The sequence below is a fragment of the Lissotriton helveticus genome, chromosome 1_1 (assembly GCF_964261635.1).
Source record: "Lissotriton helveticus chromosome 1_1, aLisHel1.1, whole genome shotgun sequence".
NCBI classification, from domain to species: domain Eukaryota; kingdom Metazoa; phylum Chordata; class Amphibia; order Caudata; family Salamandridae; genus Lissotriton; species Lissotriton helveticus.
The window spans coordinates 64,054,306-64,081,150 of record NC_136057.1 but is presented as its reverse complement, the minus strand read 5'-3'; the positions used below and the strand labels follow the sequence as shown (position 1 = coordinate 64,081,150).

The following is a 26,845-nucleotide window of genomic DNA, read 5'->3' as shown; positions in this document are numbered from 1 at the left end:
ATGGGCCTAACCCGGGCACATAACAGGTGGTCTGGACATCACAGAATGAAAACATGACAAACCATGCGCTGATTTGGATCCGGTATATAGATGACCTTTCCCTGCTGTGGGACGGAAGTAGGGAAAAGTCTAAAAGATTACTCCGGAGACAGACAAAAACTGATCTCAACCGAAAATTCACTCATTAGATAAGAAATAAATCTATAAATTATCTGGCTATCCATACTGAGTTACAGAAACACACATGGTCACAAGCCTACATAGAAAGGAAAAAGCAGGGAGTTGTGAATAGCGTGCATCCACAGAAACTGATAGAAAGTATCCCCTATGGTGAAATGCTACGGATCCATAGAAACTGTGATAGCCTAGAAGTGTATGAGAAGGAAGAAAAAAGTAAGCGGCCAGCAGCCAAGCGAGAACCCAGAACATGAATAAACTACTTTTAAATCAGAGACACCAAAGGAGAGACCTGATATTACCGTAAGGTTCATCACTACATACGATACGAGGTACACCGCAGCAAGACAAATTGTACACATTGAAAAATATTAAAAGCTTATCAGGTGATTGGACACGATATTACCTCACATCCCTCCATCACATACCGTAAAGCCCGATCCAGGACAAACAAGCCCATAGCTATATAGATAGTCCAATGAAAGAAAGGGGTCATCTAATCTAAAAGGTTTCAGAAATGAGGGAAATGTATGGCTTGTAAATCTGGTATCAAAATAAAGGAGGTTATTCTGCATAACAGGAAGGAAAAGCAATCAATTCATAACCTGTAGCACAGATTTCTGTGTATATATACGTGAAAGAATGCACACACAGAAAACAATATGTGGCCAACTTGATGTTCCCCATTGGCAAGTGATGGAGCACATGAGAGGCATCAAACACCCGGACTTAAATTCACCAGTGTCTGGAGATTTTGTAAAATGCCATGATATCTTTGTAGACTCGCTCGGTTTCTTTGGCCTTATATCAGAGGAGGTGATCAAGAGAAGAAATTGAAAAGAATCAATTTAAGATCTAATACAGAGCTGGGTACCGAGGAAGTCAAGGGCCTGAATAAAGATTGGGAATTACACGGGCACATAGGATGCTTACTGATGTCGAATCTGCAAACTTTCCCACTACTGACACTCTCTGGAACACATGTTAAAAAAAGCCATAATTTCCTTGCAAGATTATAAATATTGAATTTCTTTACATTTCTCAGTGCACTACTTAGGGTAAAGGGGGTATACCTCACAATCATACTTTATTGATAATGCCCACTGAAGGCACAAAAAGTTGGACTTAAAAATCAGTGATGCCACTGCGATCCCCTGCGGCTACAAAATCACCCGCAAATACAGCGTCGACCGAGCAGGGGAAGGCAAAGCCATCATCCGCAAGAACACCCACCAACTGACCACTTACTCGAATGACTCAATGACTACCATGGAACACCTCCCCTTCCAGATCCAGAGAAACCCCAACACCACCCTCCGTGGCTCCCTAATCTACAAGACCCCCAGCCCCCACCCGACCTTCAACGAAGCCATCGTAGACCTCATCTCACACCAGGCTCTAGCATCCACCGATTACATCCTACTCGGAGACCTCCACTTTCACTTGGACAACCCCAGTGACCAAAACACCGACTCCCTACTGGAGAACCTCGCCAACATCGGACTCAAGCAGCTAGTCACTACATAGACCCATACAGCCAGACACACGCTAGACCTCATCTTCTCCGTCAGTGGGAACCACACCTACAGCCACACCACCAAACTCTTCCTGATCAACCCGCACTGTGTGCACTTAGCCATTCCCACCGTTCACCAACACCCTCACCCCCCTCTGCCCCATCTGTTGTACCTGAAACAAGGCCACCGAAGAACTTCTTGTCAACTTTCTCAGCATGACCGCACCACCAGCAGATGCCAACACTGCAGCACACAACCGTCATCAATGGATCTCCAACTGAGCCGACACACCAGCACCCCTGAAGAAGACACCAGGCAGGCCAAACTTCAAGAAAGCCACCTGGTTCACTTCAGCCCTCCACAAGTCCAAACGTACCAGCAGACAACTCGAGAAGAGATAGAGGCACAACAAATTGCCAGAAACCCAAGCAAACCGATGTCAACGCACACCACCTTCTGCTTAAAACCACAAAGAAAACGGCCATCAAAGACAGAATCAACGCCTATGCACACAACAACACAGAAGTCTTTGCCATCGTCAAGGAGTTCTTCAGGCCCAACAGCGAGACCACAGATGTTTCACCCTCCCTAAGACCTCTGCAACAAACTCAGCACATTCTTCACCACAAGATCAGGCAGAACTACGACAGCTTTGACACCCAATACCCCGCTACAATGCCTGCCACCACCGCGTACAACAAGGCCTTACCCCAACATATCATGCTCAACTGGACTCCACTCACCACAGATGACACACTCAACCATCCACTCCAGAGCCCCACTGGATCCTTGCCCGTATCACATCTTCCATTGAGCAGCCGCAGCACCATCAACTGCGCCATCAAAACGGCCACCTTCCCTGCCACCTGAACACACGCCAAGATCAACCCCCCTACTGAAGAAGCCATTTGCAGACCCGACAGACCTCCAGCCTCAGACCTATCTCCCTCCTCCCCTCCCTTGCCAAGGTCATCGAAAAGGCCCTCAACATCCAACTCTCCTAGTTCATCTAAGCGAACCATGTCCTGAACAACTCCCAATCTGGCTTCCAAAGCAATTATATAAATCCTCGACAATGGTGAGCAAGAAGTGGGCCCACAGCGGTGGCAGCTCTCCCTTAGCTGCAACGGCCCACAGGACAAGTCACGATGAGGCAACGTTGGCAAAGGTGCGGGCGCTCAGCAGCAGCAGCTCTCTCTCAAATGCGGCGGCCCATAGGACAGATCCCAATGATGCAAAGTTGGCAAAATTGCGGGCACTCAGCGGCAGTAGCTCTCTCTTAGCTGCAGCGGCCCTCAGGACGAATCATGATGATGCAAAGTTGGCAAAGGTGAGGGCACTCAGCGGCAGCAGCTCTGTCTTAGCTGCGGCGGCGCACAGGAAGAATCACGATGATGCAAAGTTGGCAACAGTGCGGGCACTCAGCGGCAGCAGCTCTCTCTTAGCTGCGGCGGCACATAGGATGAATCACGGTGATACAAAATTGGCAACGGTGCGGTCACTCAGCGGCAGCAGTTCTCTCTTAGCTGCGGAGGCCCACAGGAGGAATCACGATGATACAAAGCTGGCAAAGGTGCGGACACTCAGCGACAGCAGCTCTCTCTTAGCTGCGGCGGCCCACAGGACGAATCACGGTGATACAAAGTTGGCAAAGGTGCGGGCATTCAGCGGCAGCAGCTCTCTCTTAGCTGCGGTGGCCCACAGGACAAATCACAGTAATACAAAGTTGGCAAAGGTGAGGGCACTCAGCGGCAGCAGCTCCCTCTTAGCTACGGCGGCCCACAGGATGAAGGATGGTCTCGACCAGGCTGGCACAACGGTGGGCACTCAGCGGCTACAGCTCTCTGTAAGCTGCAGCGGCCCACACAGATTCAGCAAAGGTTCCGAAGGTTCATATTCAGGCAGGCTCTCAGCGGTGACAGCTCTCTCTAAGCTGCAGGGGCCCACATAGATTTAGCAAAGGTTACGGAGGTTCAAATTCAGGCAGGCTCTCAGTTGCGGCAGCTCTCGCTTAGCTGCAGCGCCCCACACTGATTCAGCAAAGGTTCCCAGTCCGCGTTCCTCACAGTAGAACTAGAGACTCCGGATTGCAAGCAGAATTCCTCACACAGGAATTCCGACGGCTGACGGGGTGAAGTCTAATGTCCCTGAGACTTCGGCAGGAGGCGCCCTCGATTCAGGCCCTGGAGTATTTTCTTCAGCAAGCTTGGTGAAAGTTTCAAAAGCCCTTTCCTCTGTTCACTCGGACAGAGTTTCGTCTTGACATCCAGAAGGAACACACCTGGACAAGGTTCCGGGGCAGTGTTTTATACCTAAAAAGTCTTTGTTCTCTAAAGCCACAAATCACTCAATCCAGTCAGAACAAGTTCGGTGGGGTCGGGGAGAACTTGGTTTATGAGGCGACATCTTGCCCTTTCAGAATGCGGGGGTCTCCTATCAGACGCACAGTGTGAGGGGGGGGGAGGTGGAGCCATCATTCACCTTGCAGGCACGGCCTTGCTCAGATCAAAGAGTCACCCCTCCCCATGCTCTGAATACCGATCTCTCTCTCAGAGAGTCTTACCAGAGAGTCCGCCTCCCCCCATTCAAATCAGAGGCCACCGAAGTCATCTGCGGCGTACCACAAGGATCATCACTCAGTCCCACCCTCTTCAACGTTTACATGAGTCCCCTCGCATCCATCGCGCGACAACACATCATCAACATCATCTCCTACGCAGACGACACCCAGCTGATCCTCTCCCTCACCAAAGACCCAAACACCGCCAAAACCAATCTACACGAAGGAATGAAAGAAGTAGCCGAATGGATGAAGAACAGCCGTTTAAAACTAAGCTCAGACAAAACGGAAGTCCTCATCTTAGGATCCTCCCCCTCTGCCTGGGACGACTCATGGTGGCCACCGGCCCTGGGTACAGCACCCATACCTACAGATCACGCACGTAACCTGGGCTTCATCCTAGACTCCTCCCTCTCGATGACCAGACAAGTCAACGCCGTCTCATCATCGTGCTTCAACATCCTACATATGCTCAAAAAAATCTTCAGTTGGATCCCCACCGAAACAAGAAAGACAGTCACCCACGCACTGGTCACAAGCCGACTGGATTACGGAAATACCCTTTACGCCGGAACCACAGCCAAACTACAGAAAAAACTCCAACGCATCCAAAACGTCTCAGCCAGACTCATACTGGACATCCCCCGTCAAGCTCACATTTCCGGTCACCTGAAAGACCTCCACTGGCTCCCCATCAACAAGAGAATAACGTTCCGTCTCCTCACCCACGCACACAAGGCCCTCTACGACCTAGGACCGAATGCCTCAACACACGACTGTCCTTCTACACACCCACCCGCCAACTACGATCGTCCAATCAAGCCCTCGCTGCAATTCCGCGCATCCATAGATCCACCATGGGGGGAAGATCCTTCTCCTACTTAGCGGCCAAAACCTGGAATTCTCTCCCCACCCACCTCCGCCTCACACAGAACCACCTCTCCTTCAGAAAGCAACTAAAAACCTGGCTATTCGATAAGTAAATCACCCACCCTCCCTCAAGCGCCTTGAGACCCTCTGGGTGAGTAGTGCGCTATACGAATCTCTGAACTTGAACTTGAACTCTCCAGCCAGGTCTGACCCAGCTGGCCCTGCTGCTCCAAAACCAGATGGCCAATACATATACTAGCAAAGCCTACAGGAAAGCTTAGGCAAGAAAACACCAACATTTCCAGAAGAGCCATTTTCGAACATGGGATATATAAATGGTTCTTACGAAAAGGTGTATCTCAATGTCCTGAGCATAAACATATCAAACTTGAAGTTCCTATCAGGTTCTGGGGGTTAGATAGGATTATAGAAGGTAATCGTCAACCTGCCCATTCTGGCCTATGAGAACGATGGTAACAGTGAAATGGAGGGTAACTCGCTATTAGAACATGCTACACAGACCTAGGCATTATGGTTATCCTAATTCATACAGTCATCTTTACACAGGGAGCATTTGTGCTGTGGCACAAGTGATTAGCAGTGGCACGGTGCCCAGAGCATCTAAATCCATCCAACATAAAAGATAGGAAGCGAAAAGAGGAAGGGAGACCCACACCAATGATGCTAGGTCTAACAAAACATAATTGAAGCAGCTGTTTAAAGCAACACATGGAATGTTGATTTTCTTTCTTCTGCTCTATTTTGCTAGCTTACTGTGACAAGCAGAGAGAACAAGCTTATTTATTCAACTCCTTAGATAGAGGAAAGGTAAAGTACCACCTGGCGCACATTATAAGATTACTGGAAGTCACCTCGGAGTCACATAACCTTATAAATTACTCTGCCTTCGGCCTCGTTCCTCTATATAGTTATGGAACTCCTCGCTGACATGCAATATTCTTATAATGTGTGGCCGGAGGTACTTTATCCCTAATATATTTTCACTGAATAAGGTTAAAGTGAAATTATAGTTGGTTTTGTTATAACACCTTAATGGATCTTTAAAAAAATAAAAAATAAATTTGCTTAAAAAACAAGGGTGAAGTGCATTTATAGTTAAAACTTAAAACTGATCAAACCACTGCAATATGCAAGTTCTAGTTAGAACCATAATCCATAACTCGCACTACCGGTGTGCAAACCCTAACTCATGATGCGATGAGATTTTGCATACTTAAAGAGTTTGCTAAAGGCAGGATGTTGCTGTAGGGAGATCATCGCTACTTTTGTCTGCACATAAAACAATTCATAACACACTTGGGACTGAGCTAGAGGTTGGGAGGGTGAACTCACCAGTGACACATAACAAATCACTTTGTGTATCTGTCTATCATGAGAAGGTGTGCACTCCTGGAGAACCCTGCTGGGACAACAACATCCCTGGTGGGCTCTGCTGTTGAGGCTGAATACAGGCTAGGATTTTTATATCAGGAACTGGAGATGACTGCGTTTTACCCACTGTAATTGTGCAACAGGAAACAGTTCCCTCTCTAGACTGCGCATGTCTGCTATTCTCAATGAACACCACATCACTTGCATCAGACTATTAAGTTTGATTCCAGCCAGTAATTCCCATGAATAGCGCTATTTCCAATTCCTCAGCCTGGAATAAGGGCCGAATAAGGAAGGACGAGAGGTACTGGCCTATTTGTCTCATGCAGAGTCCCATTACCAGGCCTCTTTCTGCACAGGAAGGATGCAGTCCTGTGTGGAACCAGAGAAGAGTGCAGGGACACATCTGCACCCTGTGTACTCTGGGGGTCAGTATCTCTCAGGGGGTTCCACCCACCCAAACCATATTAATCCCCTCGGAGACTTACTAAAATCTGCCCATATGCATTCTAAAGAGGTTACATGTGTTAGTATTCCTTCTGCGTGTCCATTTATAGTGAAACACATACCTGGAGTGGCTCTGGACGGCAATAAAGGTGACTGTGTTGGTCCTGTCTCCATTGAGTCTGAGGAGGCGTCTTCATCTGCAGTAATTGTGTCCAGTTCTAGGCATGATGGGGGCACAGGCTGACCCCGCTCTTCAGGACAGAGCAGTTCTGCCTTGCAATTCTGATGTTGATGCTGTGATTCAGGATGGAGTGGTTGGAGTATGTAGCTCGGATCTGAACCTTGTGCATCAGTACAAGCTGGTTCTAGCTTGCAGTTCTGATTTGAATCCTGCTCCTCAGTGTGCAGTGGTTCCACCGTGTTGTTCTGATCGTTTTTTTGTGCTTCAGGAAACACTGATTCTCTCTCTTGATCCAGTGCAGCAGTGTGTAGTGGTTCCACCGTGTTGTTCTGATCGGTTTTTTGTGCTTCAGGAAGCACCGATTCTCTCTCTTGATCCAGTGCAGCAGTGTGTAGTGGTTCCACCGTGTTGTTCTGATCTGTTTTTTGTGCTTCAGGAAGCACCGATCCTCTCTCTCGATCCAGTGCAGCAGTGTGCAGTGGTTCCACCGTGTTCTGATCTGAACCCAGTGCATCTGCACAGGTCTGTTCTAGCTCGTCTTTCTGCTCTCGTTTCCGTGCTTCAGGATGCATAGATTCCAGCTCGTAGTTCATGTTTGGATCCTGCGCATCCTGCTTCAAGCATAGGTGTTGCTGTAGGCGCTGGGTTTGTTGTGACCCCAACTCATCCAATGACAATAGCCCAGACTCTATGTGTTCGTCTGATGACATCCCATCAGGTGACACAGGTTGTAGGCTGCGGTTATCCTGGGGATCTTGGAAATCAAAACACATCAATTCTTCCTCCAAGGGATCATCATGTTCCTTCCCATCTGGCAGCGCGGGTGGTATACGGTGGTTTTGCTGTGGTTCGTGTCCTTCAGGAAATACTGGGTGTGGGCAGAGGTTTGGTTGCTGGTCCCAGCTATTAGCAGACAATGGGGATGGTTCTTGCTTCAGGTGCCCATCTGGTTCTCTCTCTTCTGGGAACGCTGACTGTATGCTCTGGTCTTGCTCTGGTGCCTGGCCAAGAACAAATTCTGAGTGAAGACACAGGTTTGCCTCCAGTGATCTGCCTGGAGGATCCATCTGAGAGCATCTGGCCAGAGTACAATCCAGCTGCAGTCCATTTCCATCTGGAAACCCAGATTGCATGGACTGGTCCTGCTGTGACTCGTGTACATCTGGAAACCCAGGCTGCATGCACTGGTCCTGCTGTGACTCGTGTACATCTGGAAACCCAGGCTGCATGCACTGTTCCTGCTCCAACTCGTGTACATCTGGAAACCCAGGCTGCATGTGCTGGTCTCGCTTCGACTCATGTACATCTAGAAACCCAGGTTGCAAGCACTTGTCCTCCCGTGGGTCACGTCGATCTGGAAACACTGGCTGTAGACAAAGGTTTGGCTCATATGGACGCACTTGAACATCAGTCGGAGAAGAGAGCGTACACCCCTGCTTTGGTGCATGCCCATCAGAAAACACTGTCTGAAGACACAAGCTCGGATCCCCTGGCCTGTCCAGTTGAGGTGTCACAGGAGAGCGGCTAACAGTACAATCTCTAATGCTCACTGGACATACCATCTCCAAAGACACTCCAGCATTATCTAGGGAACCTTGATCCTTTTCTATCCAGATTTTCTTAATCAGCCCAGCGACTCTAGAAGGAACGTCCTCCACAGCATTCAGCAAGTTATCCAGTTTGGCTTCCAACTCCTCCAGCATGGATAAAAGGATAATGTGGGGGAGGTTCTCTGAAAGCGGTTCCAGGTCCTGGTCCCTCTGAGCACCATTTCGGGATCCTGAAGTTGAGATGTCATGGAGAGATTCACGTGAACACTGCGCTGTCACTTTCTTTCCTGGAGCCCGTCTTCTGCCCATTCTGGTACTCTGATTTTCAAGTCTCAAGTGTCTACAGAGGAGAGGAAAAGAGAAAAGACAACACGTTATCACAGGACCACTAGGCCAAAATATTCCTTCCTATCTCACCAACCCCAATGTGATCAGAGGAAATTGCGAATTTCTAAAGCCAGAAAAAAATCAATCATTAAAATTCAACAATATCCATAACATAGTTCATATATTATGAAAGGCACTGATTTGAAATGCATTTCCAACACTATGTGTGTTCCTTGGTCTGCTCAAATTGCAAACTTTTGTAAAAATAATTTATACTGTAACAGCCTTGCAGCAATGAAAGGCTTATAATACCCTAGTAGACAAGACTGCTCTATCATTCTCACTTGCACTGTGCAGCTCTCTTTTGCAATATTCAGTTCAGTGACGGAAGCACGCACCAACATACCAAACCTCTACAGGATCTACAAAACGCTTGTTATGTCATTACATATAAAGAGAGCATGTTCAACCTGGGGTTTCTTGGAATTGAATAAGAAATATGCAAAATAGAAGACAACGAATCAGACCAGGGAAGAATGTGGTATGAGTAGGCTTGTGGACTGTTAGATTTCTGGGAAAACACTTGAAGTTAGATTCAAATGGATTTAGCCGGGAGAGAGCCCCGTATGGAAGGAGCTTGTACCACAAAGCTGCGTCCACCTGATCTGATCTTCTGTAATTTCGGAATAGCAAGTAAATTCAAGTGCGATCGTAAGTATTTTTGCGGGTGTATCTTGCAATGAAGTGAGGGGCTAGACCTCTCAACCCATTAGGGCTCAGACAGAGGGTCGTAGACTGGATTTGTTATTTCTATATAGGTGTGACGTGTGCCCACCTCTGAAGATGATGTAGTACACAAGCTGCGTCGCTGTGAATTACTTGTAATCTATGAATGGTGATATTGGGCATTCTTAGATATACTCGGTTGGCATAATGCGATCTAGATAGGACTGCAGCCACCACTATTGCTTTTCTTGTCTAAAGTGGGAGGAGTGGGGTTAGTTTCTGAAGCAGTTTCAGCATAAATCTGCATTTAGATCCTACTGCTCCAGCAGCTGGATCTTGCTAAGATTACTATCGATTATCACTCAGAGGCTTTTAGCTGTGGGTTTAGGCTCCGGCAACAATCTCATTTTTGTTGGTGAGTAAAGTTGTTTCCAAAGGTTGGTCTTATTCTTTTGAATTACAATCTCAGTTTTGTCCACATACGGTTTTAGCTTATTCAACCTCATCAAGTAATCATCAAATTGCATCATATTTTGAGACTGGAGTGGTGAGGCTGATATTCCATTGATAAGATTTATCTGAGAGCTGGTGTAGCTATAAAGCCTGGAACCTCTTGAAGATAGTTCTCTGACCAATAGTTGTTGCAGGTTAAGGGAGCAGAGGTATTGCCCTATAATTCTTGGTTATATCCGGGACTTCTCCCTGCTCTTTCAGTATCGTGAGCTCCACAGAATTTTGAAACACATTTGGAACGAAAGCTTGAGCTGCTGAATTGATGAAAACGCTCTACAGGGGATTGCTCAAGACCTCGCTTTTTGACGGAGACACAGCAGCCTCAGCGCCCAGACACCATTAGGGGTGCACTTTACAAATGCTGATTGATTGATTGCTGAGGTCAGAGATTATATGACTGCTGGAGGGCAAGGGTCATTGGTGACCCGGATTTGACCTTGATCATAAATTCATGAAGCTTGTTTATTTCTTCAAACAAGGATAAGGTGGTGGAGTTCTTTTATACTTGACATCAGAAAAAAAAGCCCTACATAAGAAAGTAAGAGATAAGGAGGAAAATAGGAAATGTAGGAAGCTGTACAATGAAGCTAGAAAAACTAGGATAAATGAAATGAAAGAGAAGGCTTGGGAGAACATTAAAGAAGCTTCAACGAGTAAAAACAGCTCCCTATTTTGGCAGGGCGTGAACGCTCCTTTTTTTACTAACAAGCCCGATGTGCCTTCTATTGAGGTAGCAATTGATGAAAAAACTTGGGTGGACTTCTTTTTAAATGTTTACTCCCTACTGAATGCCACAGAGATGGAAACAGACTGCATGCTAGTCCTCAGGGGGGTTAGGGGGGAAGGCAGGGGGCTGGGGACCACCAGGGTTTTCTGCCTATTGACTTTTATATCATGCTGGAAGATGTAACCATGGCCACAAATGCAAGCAAGAGTGGCAAGGCCCCAGGCCTGGATGGGGTACCAATTAATGTATTTAGGTCAATTCCGCAGCTGTGGTCCCCAATATTAACACAGGTTTATGAGCATGCTGTGCAAAAGGATTTATAGATACATGGTGCGAATCGATCATTGTCCCACAATTTTAAGAAGGAGGAATCGGGAAAATCGCGCCTGCTACCGCCCGATATCCTTATTAGAGTCACTTATGAAAGTAGCAGGAAGGATTGTTTTAGATAGGTTGCAAACACGGGCAGAAGAAAATAATATTTTAAGTGATGTACACTATGGTTTTAGATCTGGTTTCAGAATCAACGAGCAGGCTCTTAATCTTAGTATTTTAATTGGAAAGTACACTCAGGCTAAATCAGGGACATTTTATTTGGCATTCGTCGACCTTACTGCCGCATTTGACTGCATTATACACAGCAAACTGTGGGGCATTCTTAGTGATCTCAAGGTCGACCCAATACTAATCCAGTTTCTAAGACAGTAATACTCTGGTACCACAGCTAAAGTTTGTTATGGACTTAAGGGAGAGTGTCCCGCACTCTTCAAAGTGAAGAGGGGAGTGAGGCAAGGATGCGTTTTGGCACCACTCCTGTTCACTCTTTATACCAACGCATTGGAACAGGAGTAGGTGTCAAACGCTAGGGACCCGCCATATGTAAATAAGCGTCCGATAGTCTCCCTTCTCCACACTGATGATGCGTTACTTATGGCACGTACACAGATTGGTTTACATGGGGGTCTTACTTTTTATACTAGTGTTATGGACATCCTGGGTTTGAAAATGAATGCAAAGAAAAGCTTTATAATGACTTGTGGGAGAGGGAAACAAAAGTGTAGAAGCTTTCAAACTTCAGGGAGCAGGGTGGAACCTATTAACTATTTTACATATCTCGGTGTCCTATTTAACCGTACTGGGTCTTGGGCTCAAGTGATCAAGAATAGGAGCCTTTTGTTGATGAAGTCTACTGCGGCCTGAATTCATTTTACGAAAAACTGGGCAAAAGGCCGCCCAAAATTCTCCTGAAAATCTACCAGGCTAAATGCGTGAGCATAGCAACCTTTGGGGCGGGTATATGGGGATTTCACGATTGTGCACCATTCCAACATGTTGAAAACGCCTTAAGATTTATATTGACAGTTCCCACCAGCGCCCCAGTTTTTAACTGCCACACGAGTTAGGTGTATCATACATCTCAGACTTAATAAAGGTACAACCTGTGCTGCTCTGGCATAGAATTTAGACCTCCACCAGCACAGGCCTAAATAAGGAAATCCTAACTGACGCAATGAAATTAGACCATGCCAGCAAGATTACTTGGCTAAAATACGTAAAAAACTTTATGCAGGATATTGAGCATCCAGAATACTTTTGCCTACCTGAAGCAATGAATTCCATACATCGGAAGGAATTCAAAACAGCTTGTGTGACTTTCCTGGAAGAGAACAGGTTAGCTCTGGAAATGAATAAACGTATGGTGGTTCAGCACCAAATAATTACTATTACGTATAACATCCAACCGTATTTATTGTGCTGTATAGGGGGATACCATAGGAACGTGATAACATGTTTTAGATTTGGGACCTTCCATCGTTTGATTAGTCACCCAAACATGAACAATTGGTCAAGGGAATAATGCCCGTGTCCCTGCAATAATATCTCTCCATAAACAACTATCCATGTAATCCTATTCTGTAAATTTTACATAAATGAACGACGTTGATGGATTATACCTCTATTAAAACAGGGGGTATGGAGACAATGCCATCCAGCTCTTTTGTATTTACAGATGTCGGATAACTATTATCGCATTGGAACGATGGTGGGTTACCTAAAAAGCATACTGAGAGCAAGGAACATTTTAAATGTTAGGTGTCCGACAGAAAATATATGGGATGTGTTATTTTTATGTTGACGAACAGGAAATAGCGACAGTAAATGAACTGTTTTATGAACTTGTACATATTTATGTTTACCATTGTATTTTAGAAGTGAGATGAGATGTTTTTAATTGACTGCTTTTATGATTGTACATGCCTAAAATCGAATAAAGCTCGTTTTGATTTGATTTGACTTCAGAATTACTGCTGCTGTATTTGTATATACTATCTTTGAAGAATTTTTTTGTAAGTATTTAGATTGTCACAGAATGCCTCGATGGGAGTCAGGGAGGTTCTCATTTCATCTGGGGCGACAAATCATTCAGGATATAAAAAAATAATTTTTATTATTTTCCTATTAAGAGGACTTTATCATCCCTTTCCAGACAGTGTCAAAGCAATGCAGGTTTCGCCTTCTTGTACCAGGGTACTGGTCTGGTGGGGTTTATAACTAGCCTGTCTGAGCCACAATGTGGATTATTTTTCTTTGGAGAGAATGTTTTCAATTGATGTGAAGTAGTGTGGCTCACTGGTTAGAGGCGGCAGACCCGAGAGCAGAGGACGGCCCGGGACCAGGGTTCGATTCCCGGCGCGGCAGGTTTCTGGACCAGGGTCAGCGGACTCGATAATTCTCTCGCCTGGGTGCCCACTCTGATCAGCGTTCACACTCGGCAACTCTGGGCATTAGCTTGCCTCATCTTCACTAACGGCCCCACCAGACCGCCGGGGATGCCTGGTCTCACCCTGGAGATACCCATTAAGGGACCATCTCTCAGGGAAGCCAGGAAGGGTTTCGCAGCGGTCGAAGCGCCTTGGGACCCTACGGGTAAGTAGTGCGCTATATAAATGCCTATACATACATACATACAATTGATGGGAAGAGTGGCGGGGGTGGAATTGTGAGAGTGTTGATAACACTGGCTCTGTATTAATGTGTCGCCATGTGTGTATGGTTTTATTTGCTACTTGTGGATCAAGTTAGAAAAATCTACTGGAATACAAACGCTGATCAAATACTGATTGGACCATATGCAAGGAGGGATGATTATATTGGATTGATTCAAATTATACACCCAGATTAGATCTAAGGGATTTTGTTTTATTGGGAGATGAGCATGTAATGTGTTGGTGTAAACTCAACATTATTCACTCAGCAAATTCATTATCTTTAGGGACCGAGTTGAAGTCATCAATTCCAAAATTGAGAAAGGGACCAGATCTACACCTTCAGTTTGAGTAATTTTTTTCAGAGATGTGCGGATCCACTGGTGAATAATTGCTGCTATCTCACCTCCTTTCTCTGAGCTCGTTCTCTTTTGGTTATCTTAGGGTATGGCTTCTGGAGATCTGGAGTAGATTCCTCTGACAACCAGGTTTCAGTTAAGAACAGGATATCCGGCTTAGGAGTTTCTAATAATTTTAGTATTTCCACCTTATCTTTGCCTAGGGAGGGTGGGTTTAGTTAAGCTGCTTTTAACGACTCCTCAATCTGAGGATGTAGAAGAGTCTTATTGTTTGTTTGTCCGCAGTGAGGGCTGTTGAGTACCAGATTACTCTATATGTGTGGCTGGCATACACACCATTTGCTTCTAAAGTTGAGACAAGCATGGGGGATACTAAAATCTCTGTACCTGAAAGACAATAGATCTCATGCTGAATATGCAACATTTTGAGTATGCTACCCGACTCCTGGTCCGAGAGGATGTGGCTAGGCATGCCTGGGAGCAGACAGGCTTGTCTTTGGCAAAATGCTTGCAACACAGACACAAAATGTTTGCAACACACACGCACACAAAAAAATTTGCTCTTGAAAAACTCTATTCAACTGGATACGCACAGATGTGACACAAACTCCAACTCTTCTTGTACAGCCTCACACCTCATTTATAAATGGATTAATGTAACACATCAGATATCTCTCAAACAAATCAAAAATCTTCAGTTCCACACAATGCTGCACAAAGACATACAATTACACAGACATTCAGCTCTGCCGTGCAGACACATTTCATGAAACACAATTCATACACAGATTGTACCCCAGGTACAAAGACGTACACATTAGAAAGAAGCAAATGTTTTTATCAGACTGATCAGTCGCTTTCAGACTCATGTATAATTTAACCACCCAAGACGACCAGTTACACAAACAAGCACATACACACACACAAATCACTTCCATACATTTAGTCCCGGAACATTAGGCTCATTTAAGCCATTCACAGCCATCACCTACTCCCAGAGATCTACACAGAGGGCGGGCAGAAGGCGGGCACAGATCTGCACAATGACATGCAACTGCCCAAATAATCACGGCTCACTCTTCACACAAAGTTCTTGCAGCCTCTTCAACAGAGCTGTAACATCCCAGAGTCTCTGAGGCAACACCCAATGTGGAATGCTGTTGAGGGAGTTGGAAGGTGTCAGTATCTGAGGAGGAAGCAGATCTGCGAATGGAGCATTCTGTAAGAAATAAACTCCTCCTTTCTATCACCACCATGGACACGCGATACTTCATATATTAGCAATGCGCGGAAATATGGAAAAATGTACGGCGCTTCAATATCGCATTGTGAGAGTACTGAGGATCTGTGAATTTTATAATAAAAAAGCCACCGAAGCGGGTGATAACACAGAGAAACTTTGTCACCTCTTTAAACACTCCACACATTGCATGTGCGCTGCACTTCACAGCACAAACACTACCTGTGGAGTGTGTAAGGATTACTTTATGTATATGATTTTGTACTGGAATGGTGTGTTCCCAGTATGAATCCTATGCTGGACAGCACACACACCTCTGTCCTACGGTGTAAAGGTTTTGCGTGGCACTAGGTAGACTGTGTACTTGTGCTGGGGCAGTGAGCAGCAGCGTGCAGTATTTCATAAATCTGGCCCAGCGCTGCTTTCTCCCCCTCGCACATCATTGTGCTCCAACTAATTGGTGCACTGTGTTGCACTAAAAAATAATACATCTGCTCAGTAGTGTGCATGCTTGGTCTGCTCAGCCTTAACCCTCACATTCTCTAGTACATGCTTGGTCTGACCAGCCTCAAACCTCACATTCTCTTGTACATTCGTGGTCTGCCCAGCCTCAACCCTCACATTCTCTTGTGCATGCTTGGTCTGCCCAGCCTCAACCCTCACATTCTCCTGTGCATGTGTGGTCTGCCCAGCCTCAACCCTCACATTCTCTTGTGCATGCTTGGTCTGCCCAGCCTCAACCCTCACATTCTCCTGTGCATGTGTGGTCTGCCCAGCCTCAACCCTCACATTCTCTTGTGCATGCTTGGTCTGCCCAGCCTCAACCCTCACATTCTCTTGTGCATGCTTAGTCTGTTCAGCCTCAACTATCACATTCTCTAGTGCATGATTGGTCTGCCCAGCTTCAACCCTCATATTCTCCTGTGCATGCGTGGTCTACGCAGTCTCAACCCTCACATTCTCTAGTGCATGCTTGGTGTGCCCAGCCCTAACCCTCACATTCCCTTGTGCATGCGTGGTCTGCCCAGACTTAACCCTCCCATTCTCTTGTGCATGCTTGGTATGCCCAGCCTTAACCCACACACTCTCCAGTGCATGCGTGGTCTGTCCAGCCTTAAACCTCACATTCTCCTGTGCATGCTTGGTCTGCCCAGCCTCAACCCTCACATTCTCTAGTGTATGCTTGGTGTGCCCAGCCCGAACCCTCACATTCTCTTGTGCATACGTGGTCTGCCTAGCCTTAACCCTCACATTCTCTTGTTAATGGTTGATCTGCCCAGCCTCAACCCTCACATTCTCTTGTGCATGCGTCGTCTGCCCAGACTTAACCCTCACATTTTCTTGTGCATGCTTGGTCTGCCCAGCCTTAAACCACACATTCTCTTTTGCATGTATCATCTGCCTAGTCTTACCCCTCACAAGATCCAGCAGCTAGTGACAATTACAGTGAAATGAGTGTGTCTTATCACTCTCTCCGTACTTCACCTTACCGTCCCGCTTAACATATCTATACTTCTCTGTGTACCTCCACCCTCTCTTTTATCTCTGAAATCTTTAGCTCAGCTTCATCTACCTCACCTCTCATCCAATATGTGTCACTCTTTTCACCCTTTGTATACCTCTCTCTCATGCCCTTGCCTCTCTCTCTCTTTAGTCTCTCGTACCTACATCTATATCACTCTTAATCCCCGCTCTCTTACTCAACTCGCTCTACTTCATCCCTATCTCTGTACCACACTTATTTTGTTTCTCTATTACATCCCTGTTTCTCTCCTCCTTCCATTTAACTTCTCACTCAAACTCATCTCCAGCTTTACCTCACTTCCATCCTCTCTCCATGTCCTACTACATTACCTCCCTCGCCTTCTCTCTCATCCCTTTCCGTGCCTCACCATTCTCCTCTGCTCTCTAGCTCATTTCTCTCTGCCTCACCTCTCTCTGCCCCACCAACCCCTCACTCACTGAATATATTTTAGATTTAACTAATTATTCATTTACTACCTAATCTCTCCAACTCCCTTTCTCACCCTCTACCTCTGTTCCATTTCCTTCACATCTCGAAATATCTTACTACTTGCTGGCTACCTCAATTGCTCTACCTCAACCATTAACTATTCTCTCTTTCTCTCTCCATCACTCGCTCTTTCACTCAAACACACATCATTCTCTGGATCTCCTTCTCCATTTCACCTCACCCCCTCCATCTCAACTATCTCTCTCAAACTTTATCTGTCCGGATCGCTCTACCTAACTGTCTCTTCCTCTTTAATTTTCCCACAACTCGATATCTCCATTTTAACATCACCTATCTTTCTCCAGTTCATTTATGTTTTCAAATTCCTTGTTTCGCTCTACAGCGGATTCCTCTTTCTACACTTCACCCTTCTCTACTTTTGTAACCTGAAATGTTGTGCTCTATCCCTTCCCATTTTGCACTCTCTATTGTGCATCGTCTACTTCTTGCTGCTTGTACCTCTCTCTAATTCACCTTTCCTCTACATTGCCTCTCTCTTCACCTCCCCCCTTGGAAAACTGCCCTCTTCTGTCTTTCTACATTACCTTCTCCCTAAACTCTACCTATTTTTCTACCTCTCTTTCACATCTTCCTCTATCTACGATTCTTCATCATTCCATCTAGCTACCTCACATTTTTCTATATACTTTTCCTCTCTCCACCTCCCATATCTTCTACATAATTTCCGTCTCTCGCTTCCACCTCTACTTCATGTCTCTGGCTCTACTGTTCTCTTTAAGTCTCTGTACATCTCCTGTGTCCTGGCCGGCCCCATTATCTTATTTAGCAGGGTCACAGATAACTGTCTAGCTGGAGAGGTTTATACATATATAAAAGTGAAGATCGACAAGGAAGGGGAAGACACATAAAGGGATAGTTATTAGATGGGACTGTGAAAATCCTCAGAGCAGTGCTTTGATTTTTCGTTGCTGTAGCAGGAATGCCAATGGTGAAGGCTATATTTACGGTAACACATTTTCTGCAACTAAAGCTACAATTTCAAGTGCTATATGCATAGGTCTTTTTATTGTAATATTATGCACTAGTCCACTAAACGTAGCAGGTTTCCCTGCAATGGGAATAACAAGCTGGCTGGATATCCACTTAAAATGTTTTTGCAAGTAAAAGATCTAGACCCAAACTCAAAAATAAATATCTTTATCAATTTTTGTTCAAGCTTCTTTTGATAGTACTTGACTGGTGGACTATATTCAGCCTGGGCTTTTAGATGCTTTTGCCGGCCCCGGGTTCTGAAGGTTTAACATGATTCAATCTTTTTTTTAGCATCATAGGGACTTCAATTGAGCCTACAAGTGATAATAAATTCAAATGTATTCCAAATAGGGAGCCCCAAATATGTGTTGCCCGGGGCTCTACAAACCCTTAATATCTCAATGAACTGTAAGTTATAGTTTCATAAGCTAGTTTGAACAAGCATCGCCGACTGAATGCAAAACAAGTGCCTCAAACTCAACACAGTAAAAACAGAAGAACTGATCTTCGGGAACACCGACTCTTGGTGGTTTGCTGACCTAGGACCTTCACCCACTCCTACAGACCATGCCCGGAACCTCTACATCCTCCTGGACCAACTCACCCAAAAAAAACACATCACGCAGTCTCCTCCGCCTGCTACTTCACTCTTTGCACGCTCTGAGAGATCTTCAAATGTCTCACAATCAGCACCAGAAGCACTATCACTCAAGCTCTCATTACTAGCCGCCTGGACTACGGCAACACCCTATGCATGAATTACCACACACCCTGAAGAGTCTGCAAACCACACAGAACTCAGTGGCCAAGAATACCCACATTACCCCACACCTCAAGAAACTATACTGGCTCCTTGTCCACAAAAGTTGTCAATTCAGGACGCTGACCCACAACTAAAAAGCCCTGCAAAACCAAGGACCAGGGACCAGCATATGTCAACCACCCCCTAAGGTTCCATCAACCCTTCAGACATCTGCGCTCCACCTCCCTGTCTCACACCGCTCTGCATACGCCGAAGCAACCGTAGGGGACGCTCCTTCTCCTACCTCGCAGCGAAGTCCTGGAACAGCCTCCCCCTCCGGCCGTACGCATCTGAGACCCCTTCGCAGAGACTCATAATGTAAAAATGAAAAAGAAGAAAAGAAATTTAGAGAAATGGTAAATGTATAAAGTGAAAGATCTTGAACTCTTGACTTTGTAAGACCTATAGGGGTTCTCAGCTATATACATTTATATTTTTTTGTATTTTTGTGTATTTCTATTAACGTCTGTTGTTATAGGTTGTGGTAGTGAGTGAAGTAGTATGTATGACAGAATGAATGGTTTGAACTTTTGGGGTTCCGTATCATGAAAAGAGGTTCTTTTTCTTGAATAGGATTTTTTTCTATAAACATATGCCAGAAAAAGTGTACTATATAAAATGTTGATCAATTCCTTTTTTATAAAGAAATGAGTGTGTATTAAAAATGACGAAAAGAGAAAAAATCGAAAAGTAAAAAAAATATTAACATGTTTAAATAAAATAAAAATCTTTTCCCTCACATTGCATCCTCTGTGAAATATGTTGTGATATAATCACCTAATGAAATCATAAGGGTCTAATTAGAGGTATTTTCGCATTTACAGCCTCCCCCTCCGGCCTCAACCTCCATTCAGGGAGGGACTCCAGACCTGGTTGTTCAACGTATTCACCCGAGCAGCATGGCTACCAGTGCCTGGATACCACAGTGGGTAATTAGCTGGGCTTTATAAATCTGCTTTAATAAAACCCTCACAATACTTTGGAGAACAAAGTTTGGAAATCAAAGAGTTCAATGTATAGAGCTGTGAGCAAAAGAGCTTGGGAATGTATTACAAAAGATGAAACTAATATTTTTCTGTAAGAATACGCTTTTGTTTCCTTCTAGCACAACTGTTAATCCATTAGAGTGATAATCTCCCCCAAATAAAAAATAAAAAAACAAGCACGTATTAGTGAAAATGAGTAAGAATCCCAAAGGGACCCATTCTGGACCCTTTCACAATATAAAGGAGTTTGAAACCACACACTCAGACCAGATTGAATCTTTGATGTTCTATAACAAGGTCGCAAAGTGACCCCATTGCTCAGTACACATCAAGTCCTAACTTTTAGCAAGGATACATAGCATTCTGGGACATGTAGTTTGGGTTTAAGCCCTGTTAGTATGAAAATATCATAATGGAATGTGCTGTTAATGAGCTATTGCTAAATGAAGGGAGTCATATATAACAGTGGGTCATGTAGACTCACAATTATTAAACATCACACAAGCATGTGAGTTGGCACAAAACGACGAGTCCTCCACTCACAATAGGGCTCTGTCTGCCGCTCCCTTGGGCTCTGAGTAAGGACAGCAATTCATTTAATCAAGACAAAATGGTGCAGATTGCCCATTTTATCTCCGCCCCAAACAAAGCGGCTGCAGAGGGTGCGCGTGCACAAGGTTAAAAAGTGAACGATCCTGCATGAGAGAGCAGATGAAACGGTGATGATTTACTGAGAATAATTGAATTAACAGAACCAGAAAGTGCAGCGGAACCTAGTAAAATCTGGACCAACATTAACAAGGGGGATGGTGTAAGCACCCCAGAATCGCCAAACACTGAGCAGTGCTGGCAGCCCGGGGCCCAGATCCGTAGAGCCACGTCCACGGCCTAAGGACTAAAGCATAGTCTGGTCCAACCAGGACTGCAGGATAGTAGACCCATGGCATTAGACATCTGCAGACAGTGGCAAGGCTCAGTCTCCCACCCACAAGTCCTCTATAATCCTGCCACTAGCTGAATAGAAAGAGAAGCACCCAGGGGGAACTGAAAGAGATGCACTCGGGTGGAACAGAAAGAGAAGCACCCGGGGGAACCGAAAGAGAAGCACCGAGGGAACCAAAACAGAAGGATCCTGGGGAACCAAAAGAGAAGCACCCTGGGAAAACAAAAGAGAAGCACCCAGGAAACCGAAAGAGAAGCACCTGGGGGAACCGAAAGAGAAGCACCTGGGGGAACCAAAAGAGAAGCACCCAGGGAACCAAAACAAAAGGATCCTGAAATCGCCAAACACTGAGCAGTGCTGGCAGCCTGGGGCCCAGTTGCGACAGTTGTGATACTCCTGGCGCCACCGCTCTGTGTGCTTGGTGTCACTACTGTGTGGTTTCACTCCTGTGGCCTAGCGTCACTGCTCTGTCTGCTTGCTGTCACTATTGTGAGGTTTCACTCCTGGCATCACTGCTCTGTGTGCTTGGTGTCACTACTGTGTGGTTTCATTCCTGGGGCCTGGCGTCACTGCTCTGTATGCTTGGTGTCACTACTGTGTGGTTTCATTCCTGGGGCCTGGCGTCACTGCTCTGTGTGCTTGCTGTCACTACTGTGTGGTTTCACTCCTGGCATCACTGCTCTGTGGGCTTGCTGTCACTACTGTGTGGTTTCACTCCTGGGGCCTGTTCTCCCTGCTCTTTGTGCTTGCTGTAACTACTGCGTGGTTTCACTCCTGGCGTCACTGCTCTGTGTGCTTGCTGACACTACTGGGTGGTTTCACTCCTGAGGCCCGGCGTCACTGCTCTGTGTGCTTGGTGTCACTACTGTGTGGTTTCATTCCTGGGGCCTGGCGTCACTGCTCTGTGTGCTTGGTGTCACTACTGTGTGGTTTCATTCCTGGGGCCTGGCGTCACTGCTCTGTGTGCTTGGTGTCACTACTGTGTGGTTTAATTCCTGGGGCCTGGCGTCACTGCTCTGTGTGCTTGCTGTCACTACTGTGTGGTTTCACTCCTGGTATCACTGCTCTGTGGGCTTGCTGTCACTACTGTGTGGTTTCACTCCTGGGGCCTGTTCTCACTGCTCTTTGTGCTTGCTGTAACTACTGCGTGGTTTCACTCCTGGCGTCACTGCTCTGTGTGCTTGCTGACACTACTGGGTGGTTTCACTCCTGAGGCCCGGCGTCACTGCTATATGTGCTTGGTGTCACTACTGTGTGGTTTGGCTCCTTGGGCTTGGCGTCACTTCTCTGTGTGTTTGCGGTCACTACTGTGTGGTTTCATTCCTGGCGTCACTGGTCTATTTGCTTGCTGTCACTGCTGTGTGGTTTCACTCCTGGGGCCTGTCACCACCACTCTGTGTGCTTGCTGTCACTACTGTCTGGTTTCACTCCTGGCCTCCCTGCTCTGTGTGCTTGGTGTCACTACTGTGTGGTTTAACTCCTAGGGCCCGACATCACTGCTCTGTGTGCTTGGTGTCACTACTGTGTGGTTTCACTCCTGGGGCCTCGCGCCTCCGCTCTGTGTGCTTGCTGTCACTACTGTCTGGTTTCACTCCTGGCCTCACTGCTCTGTGAAAAAGAGAAGAAAAGAGAAGCACCCGGGGGAACCAAAAGAGAAGCACCAGGGAAACCGAAAGAGAAGCAACTGGGGCAACCAAAAGAGAAGCACCCCGGGGAACCGAAAGAGAAGCAACCTGGAAAAACGAAAGAGAAGCACCCAGGGAAATCAAAAGAGAAGAAAAGAGAAGCACCTGGGAAACTGAAAGAGAAGCATCTGCGGCAACCAAAAGAGAAGCACCCCGGGGAACCAAAAGAAAAGCACCCTGGGGAAACAAAAGAAAAGCACCCGGGGAACCGAAAGAAAAGTACCCTGGGGAATCTAAAGAAAAGCACCCCGGGTAACCTAAAGAGAAGCAACCTGGGGAACCTTTGGAGAAGCGCCCAGGGGAACTGAAAGAGAAGCACTGTGGGAAACTGAAAGAGAAGCACCCGGGGGAACCGAAAGAAAGGCACCCGGGGGAACCGAAAGAGAAACACCCAGTGTAACCGAAAGAGAAGCACCCGGGGGAACTGAAAGAGAAGCACCCGGGGGAACCGAAAGAGAAGCACCCCGGGGAACCGAAAGAGACCCCTCAGTAAATACCCCTTCAGAGAGGGAAACTATGAGAGTTGGCACTACAAGAACTGCATTCACACTTCATAGATTGCATGACGAGGGTGAGAGGCTCATGCATGCACACTACATCTAACGCCGAACTTACCCCGCTATGAGTCGTACAACTGTGTGAGCATTTAGTGCTGCCCCCTGCATCTGACCCCAAGTCATAGCACTTCACATCTGTATGAGCTCATGTGCTGCACCATGCAGTGCTACCACTGCTGCAAACAAGGACTGCAGGAGGCCTGGTGCTGCCCCCTGCAATGCTGCTCAACTCTCTGCACCCACTGGTTTTTGTTTTTTAGTTTTATATTGCGCCAACTAGGCACTCCCCCTCTGCCTTCTTCTGCCTCAGGCCCCACCTCCCCCCACCTCTGCCCCGGGCCCTCCTCATTGCTCTGCCAAGCCCCCCTCCCACCTCCTCTGCCCGGGGCCCTACTCCCTCTACCCGGGCCTCTCCCTCATACTCTGCCCTGGGGCCTCCCTCCTTTGCCTGGGCCCCTCCTCCCCCCTCTGCCCAGGGCACTCCTCCCCCCTCTGCCCCGGCCCCTCCTCCCTGGGCCCCTCCCCCCTCTGTCCCGGGCCTCTCCCACCTCTGCCCTGGGCCCTCCTCCATCCTCTGCCCCAGCCCCTCCTACCCCCCTCTGCCCCAGCCCTTCCTACCTCCTTCTGCCCCAGGCCCCTCCTCCCCCTCTGCCCGGGCCCCTCCTCCCTCCTCCCTCCTCTGCCCAGGGCCTCCTCCCCCCTCTTCTGTTCTGGCCCCTCCCCCCTCTTCTGCCCCGGCCCCTCCTCCCCCTCTTCTGCCCGGCCCCTCCACCCCCCCTTCTGCCCCGGCTCCTCCTCCCCCCTCTTCCGCCACCTCTGCCCCAGCCCACCTATGTCTCACCCTCTCCTCTTCCCCTCTCCTTTGCCCTGGCCCCTCCCCCTTTCTGCCCCAGCCCCTTCTTCTGCCCCGGCTCCTCCCCCCTCTTCTGCCCCAGCCCCTCCTCCCTCCTCTTTCCCCCACCTCTGCCCTGGGCCCTCCTCCCCCCTCCCCCATCCTCTGTCTCGGGCCCTCTCCCCCATCTTCTGCTCCAGCCCCTCCTCCCCCTCTGTCCTGGGCCCTCCTCTTCCCTCTACACTGGCCCCCTCCTCCCCCTCTTCTGCCCTGGCCCCTCCCCCCATCCTCTGCACCAGCCCCTCCTCTGTTCAGCCCATCTTCCCCTCTCTGCTCTGGCCCCCCTCCCCCTTCTCTGATCCAGCCACCCTCCCCTGCCCCCGCCTCTGCCCCAGCGCCCCCTCCCCTGTCCCTCACCTCCCTCCCACTCCTTCCTACTCTGCTCCAGCCCCTCCTCCCTCCTCTGCTCTGGGCTCTCCTCCCACCTCTGCCCTGGGCACCTCCTCCTTCCTCCCCCCTCCTTTGCCCCTCCTCCCAATCCTACCCCTCCTCTGCCTTCTTCCTCCCCTCATCTACCCCCTTCCCCCCCTTTCCCCTGCATCTGCCCCCCTCCTCTGTTCCCCCCTCCCTCGGGCCCTCCTCTCCTCACCTTCCTCTGCCCCTCCCCCATCTGCCCCCCCTCCTCCCTCTGCCCCCTCCTCCCTCCACATCTGCCCCTCCCCCTCTACCCCCTCTCTGCCACCTCCTCCCCATCTCTGTTCCCCCTCCCCCTCTGCCCCCCTCCTCCCTCCTCCCCCCTCCTTGCCCCCTCCTCTCTCTCCTCCTCTGCCCCTCCCCCCTATGCCCCCTCCTCCTCCCTCTGCCCCCCTCCTTCCCCCTCTACCCTCCTCCTCCCTCCACCTCTGCCCCTCCCCCCTCTGCCCCCCTTCTCCCCCCTATTGGCGCCCCTCCTCCCCCCTCTACGCCCCTCCTCCCTGCACCTCTGCCAATCCCCCCCTGCCCCCACCTCATGTCCCCCACCCCGTCTATCCCCACTCCCCTTCCTCGCCCCCTCCTCTCTCTCCTCCTCCTCTGCCCCTCCCCCCTCTGCCCCTCCTCCCCCCTCTGCGCCCTCCTCCTCCCTCTGCCCCCTCCTCCCTCCTCTGCCCCCTCCTCCCTCCACCTCTGCCCCTCCCCCCTCTGCCCCCCTCCTCTGTTCCCCCCTCCCTCTGGCCCTCCTCTCCTCACCTTCCTCTGCTGTAAGAAACTGAACAGTTTCACTTCCGGGTCAGCACGCGCTTCTTCTCCCTGGCCTGTGAGTGTAGTAATCACTCCAAGCTTGTTGAGATGTTTCAAGAGTATTTATTGTAGAACAAGAGTACATCAGTAATACAGCCCCACCAGGAGCAGCCAGCAAGGCGCTCAGCCCTTCTCCAACTGTGGTTTTCACACAACAACATTCCATGTTACATCATCCTTACAGGGTTCCACTGGTGGAGAGATGGATGATACAAACTACAACATACCTAAAATATAATCCATGTTACATCATCCTTACAGGGTTCCACTGGTGGAGAGATGGACGATACAAACTACAACATAGCTAAAATAAAATCCATGCGACATCATCCTTACAGGGTTCCGCTGGTGGAGAGATGGATGATACAACCTACAACATAGCTAAAATATAATCCATGTAACATCATCCTTACAGGGTTCCTCTGGTGGAGAGATGGACGATACAAACTACAACATAGCTAAAATATAATCCATGTAACATCATCCTTACAGGGTTCCTCTGGTGGAGAGATGGACGATACAAACTACAACATAGCTAAAATATAATCCATGTGACATCATCCTTACAGGCTTCCACTGGAGGAGAGATGGATGATACAAACTACAACATAGCTAAAATATAATCCATGTGACATCATCCTTACAGGGTTCCGCTGGTGGAGAGATGGACGATACAAAATACAACATAGCTAAAATAAAATCCATGTGACATCATCCTTACAGGGTTCCGCTGGTGGAGAGATGGATGATACAACCTACAACATAGCTAAAATATAATCCATGTGACATCATCCTTACAGGGTTCCGCTGGTGGAGAGATGGACGATACAAAATACAACATAGCTAAAATAAAATCCATGTGACATCATCCTTACAGGGTTCCGCTGGTGGAGAGATGGATGATACAACCTACAACATAGCTAAAATATAATCCATGTAACATCATCCTTACAGGGTTCCTCTGGTGGAGAGATGGACGATACAAACTACAACATAGCTAAAATATAATCCATGTAACATCATCCTTACAGGGTTCCTCTGGTGGAGAGATGGACGATACAAACTACAACATAGCTAAAATATAATCCATGTGACATCATCCTTACAGGGTTCCACTGGTGGAGAAATGGACGATACAGACTACAACATAGCTAAAATATAATCCATGTGACATCATCCTTA

The 26,845-nt window shown here is 47.6% G+C and overlaps 1 protein-coding gene across 1 annotated transcript in view; it reads right to left on the bottom strand.

The window, feature by feature from the left end:
• The window catches only part of LOC144825800 (uncharacterized), a 40,016-nt gene extending 14,233 nt beyond the window's left edge, over positions 1-25,783 (bottom strand). Inside the window, exons 1-2 of the mRNA XM_078684181.1 lie at positions 25,613-25,783; positions 7,086-9,034 (exon numbers count right to left, since the gene is read on the bottom strand). Coding sequence (XP_078540307.1) covers positions 7,086-9,003 — 1,918 coding nt within the window. The 5' untranslated portion in view covers positions 9,004-9,034; positions 25,613-25,783. The remainder of the gene's footprint in view (positions 1-7,085; positions 9,035-25,612) is intronic.
• Positions 25,784-26,845: the final 1,062 nt, after the last annotated feature.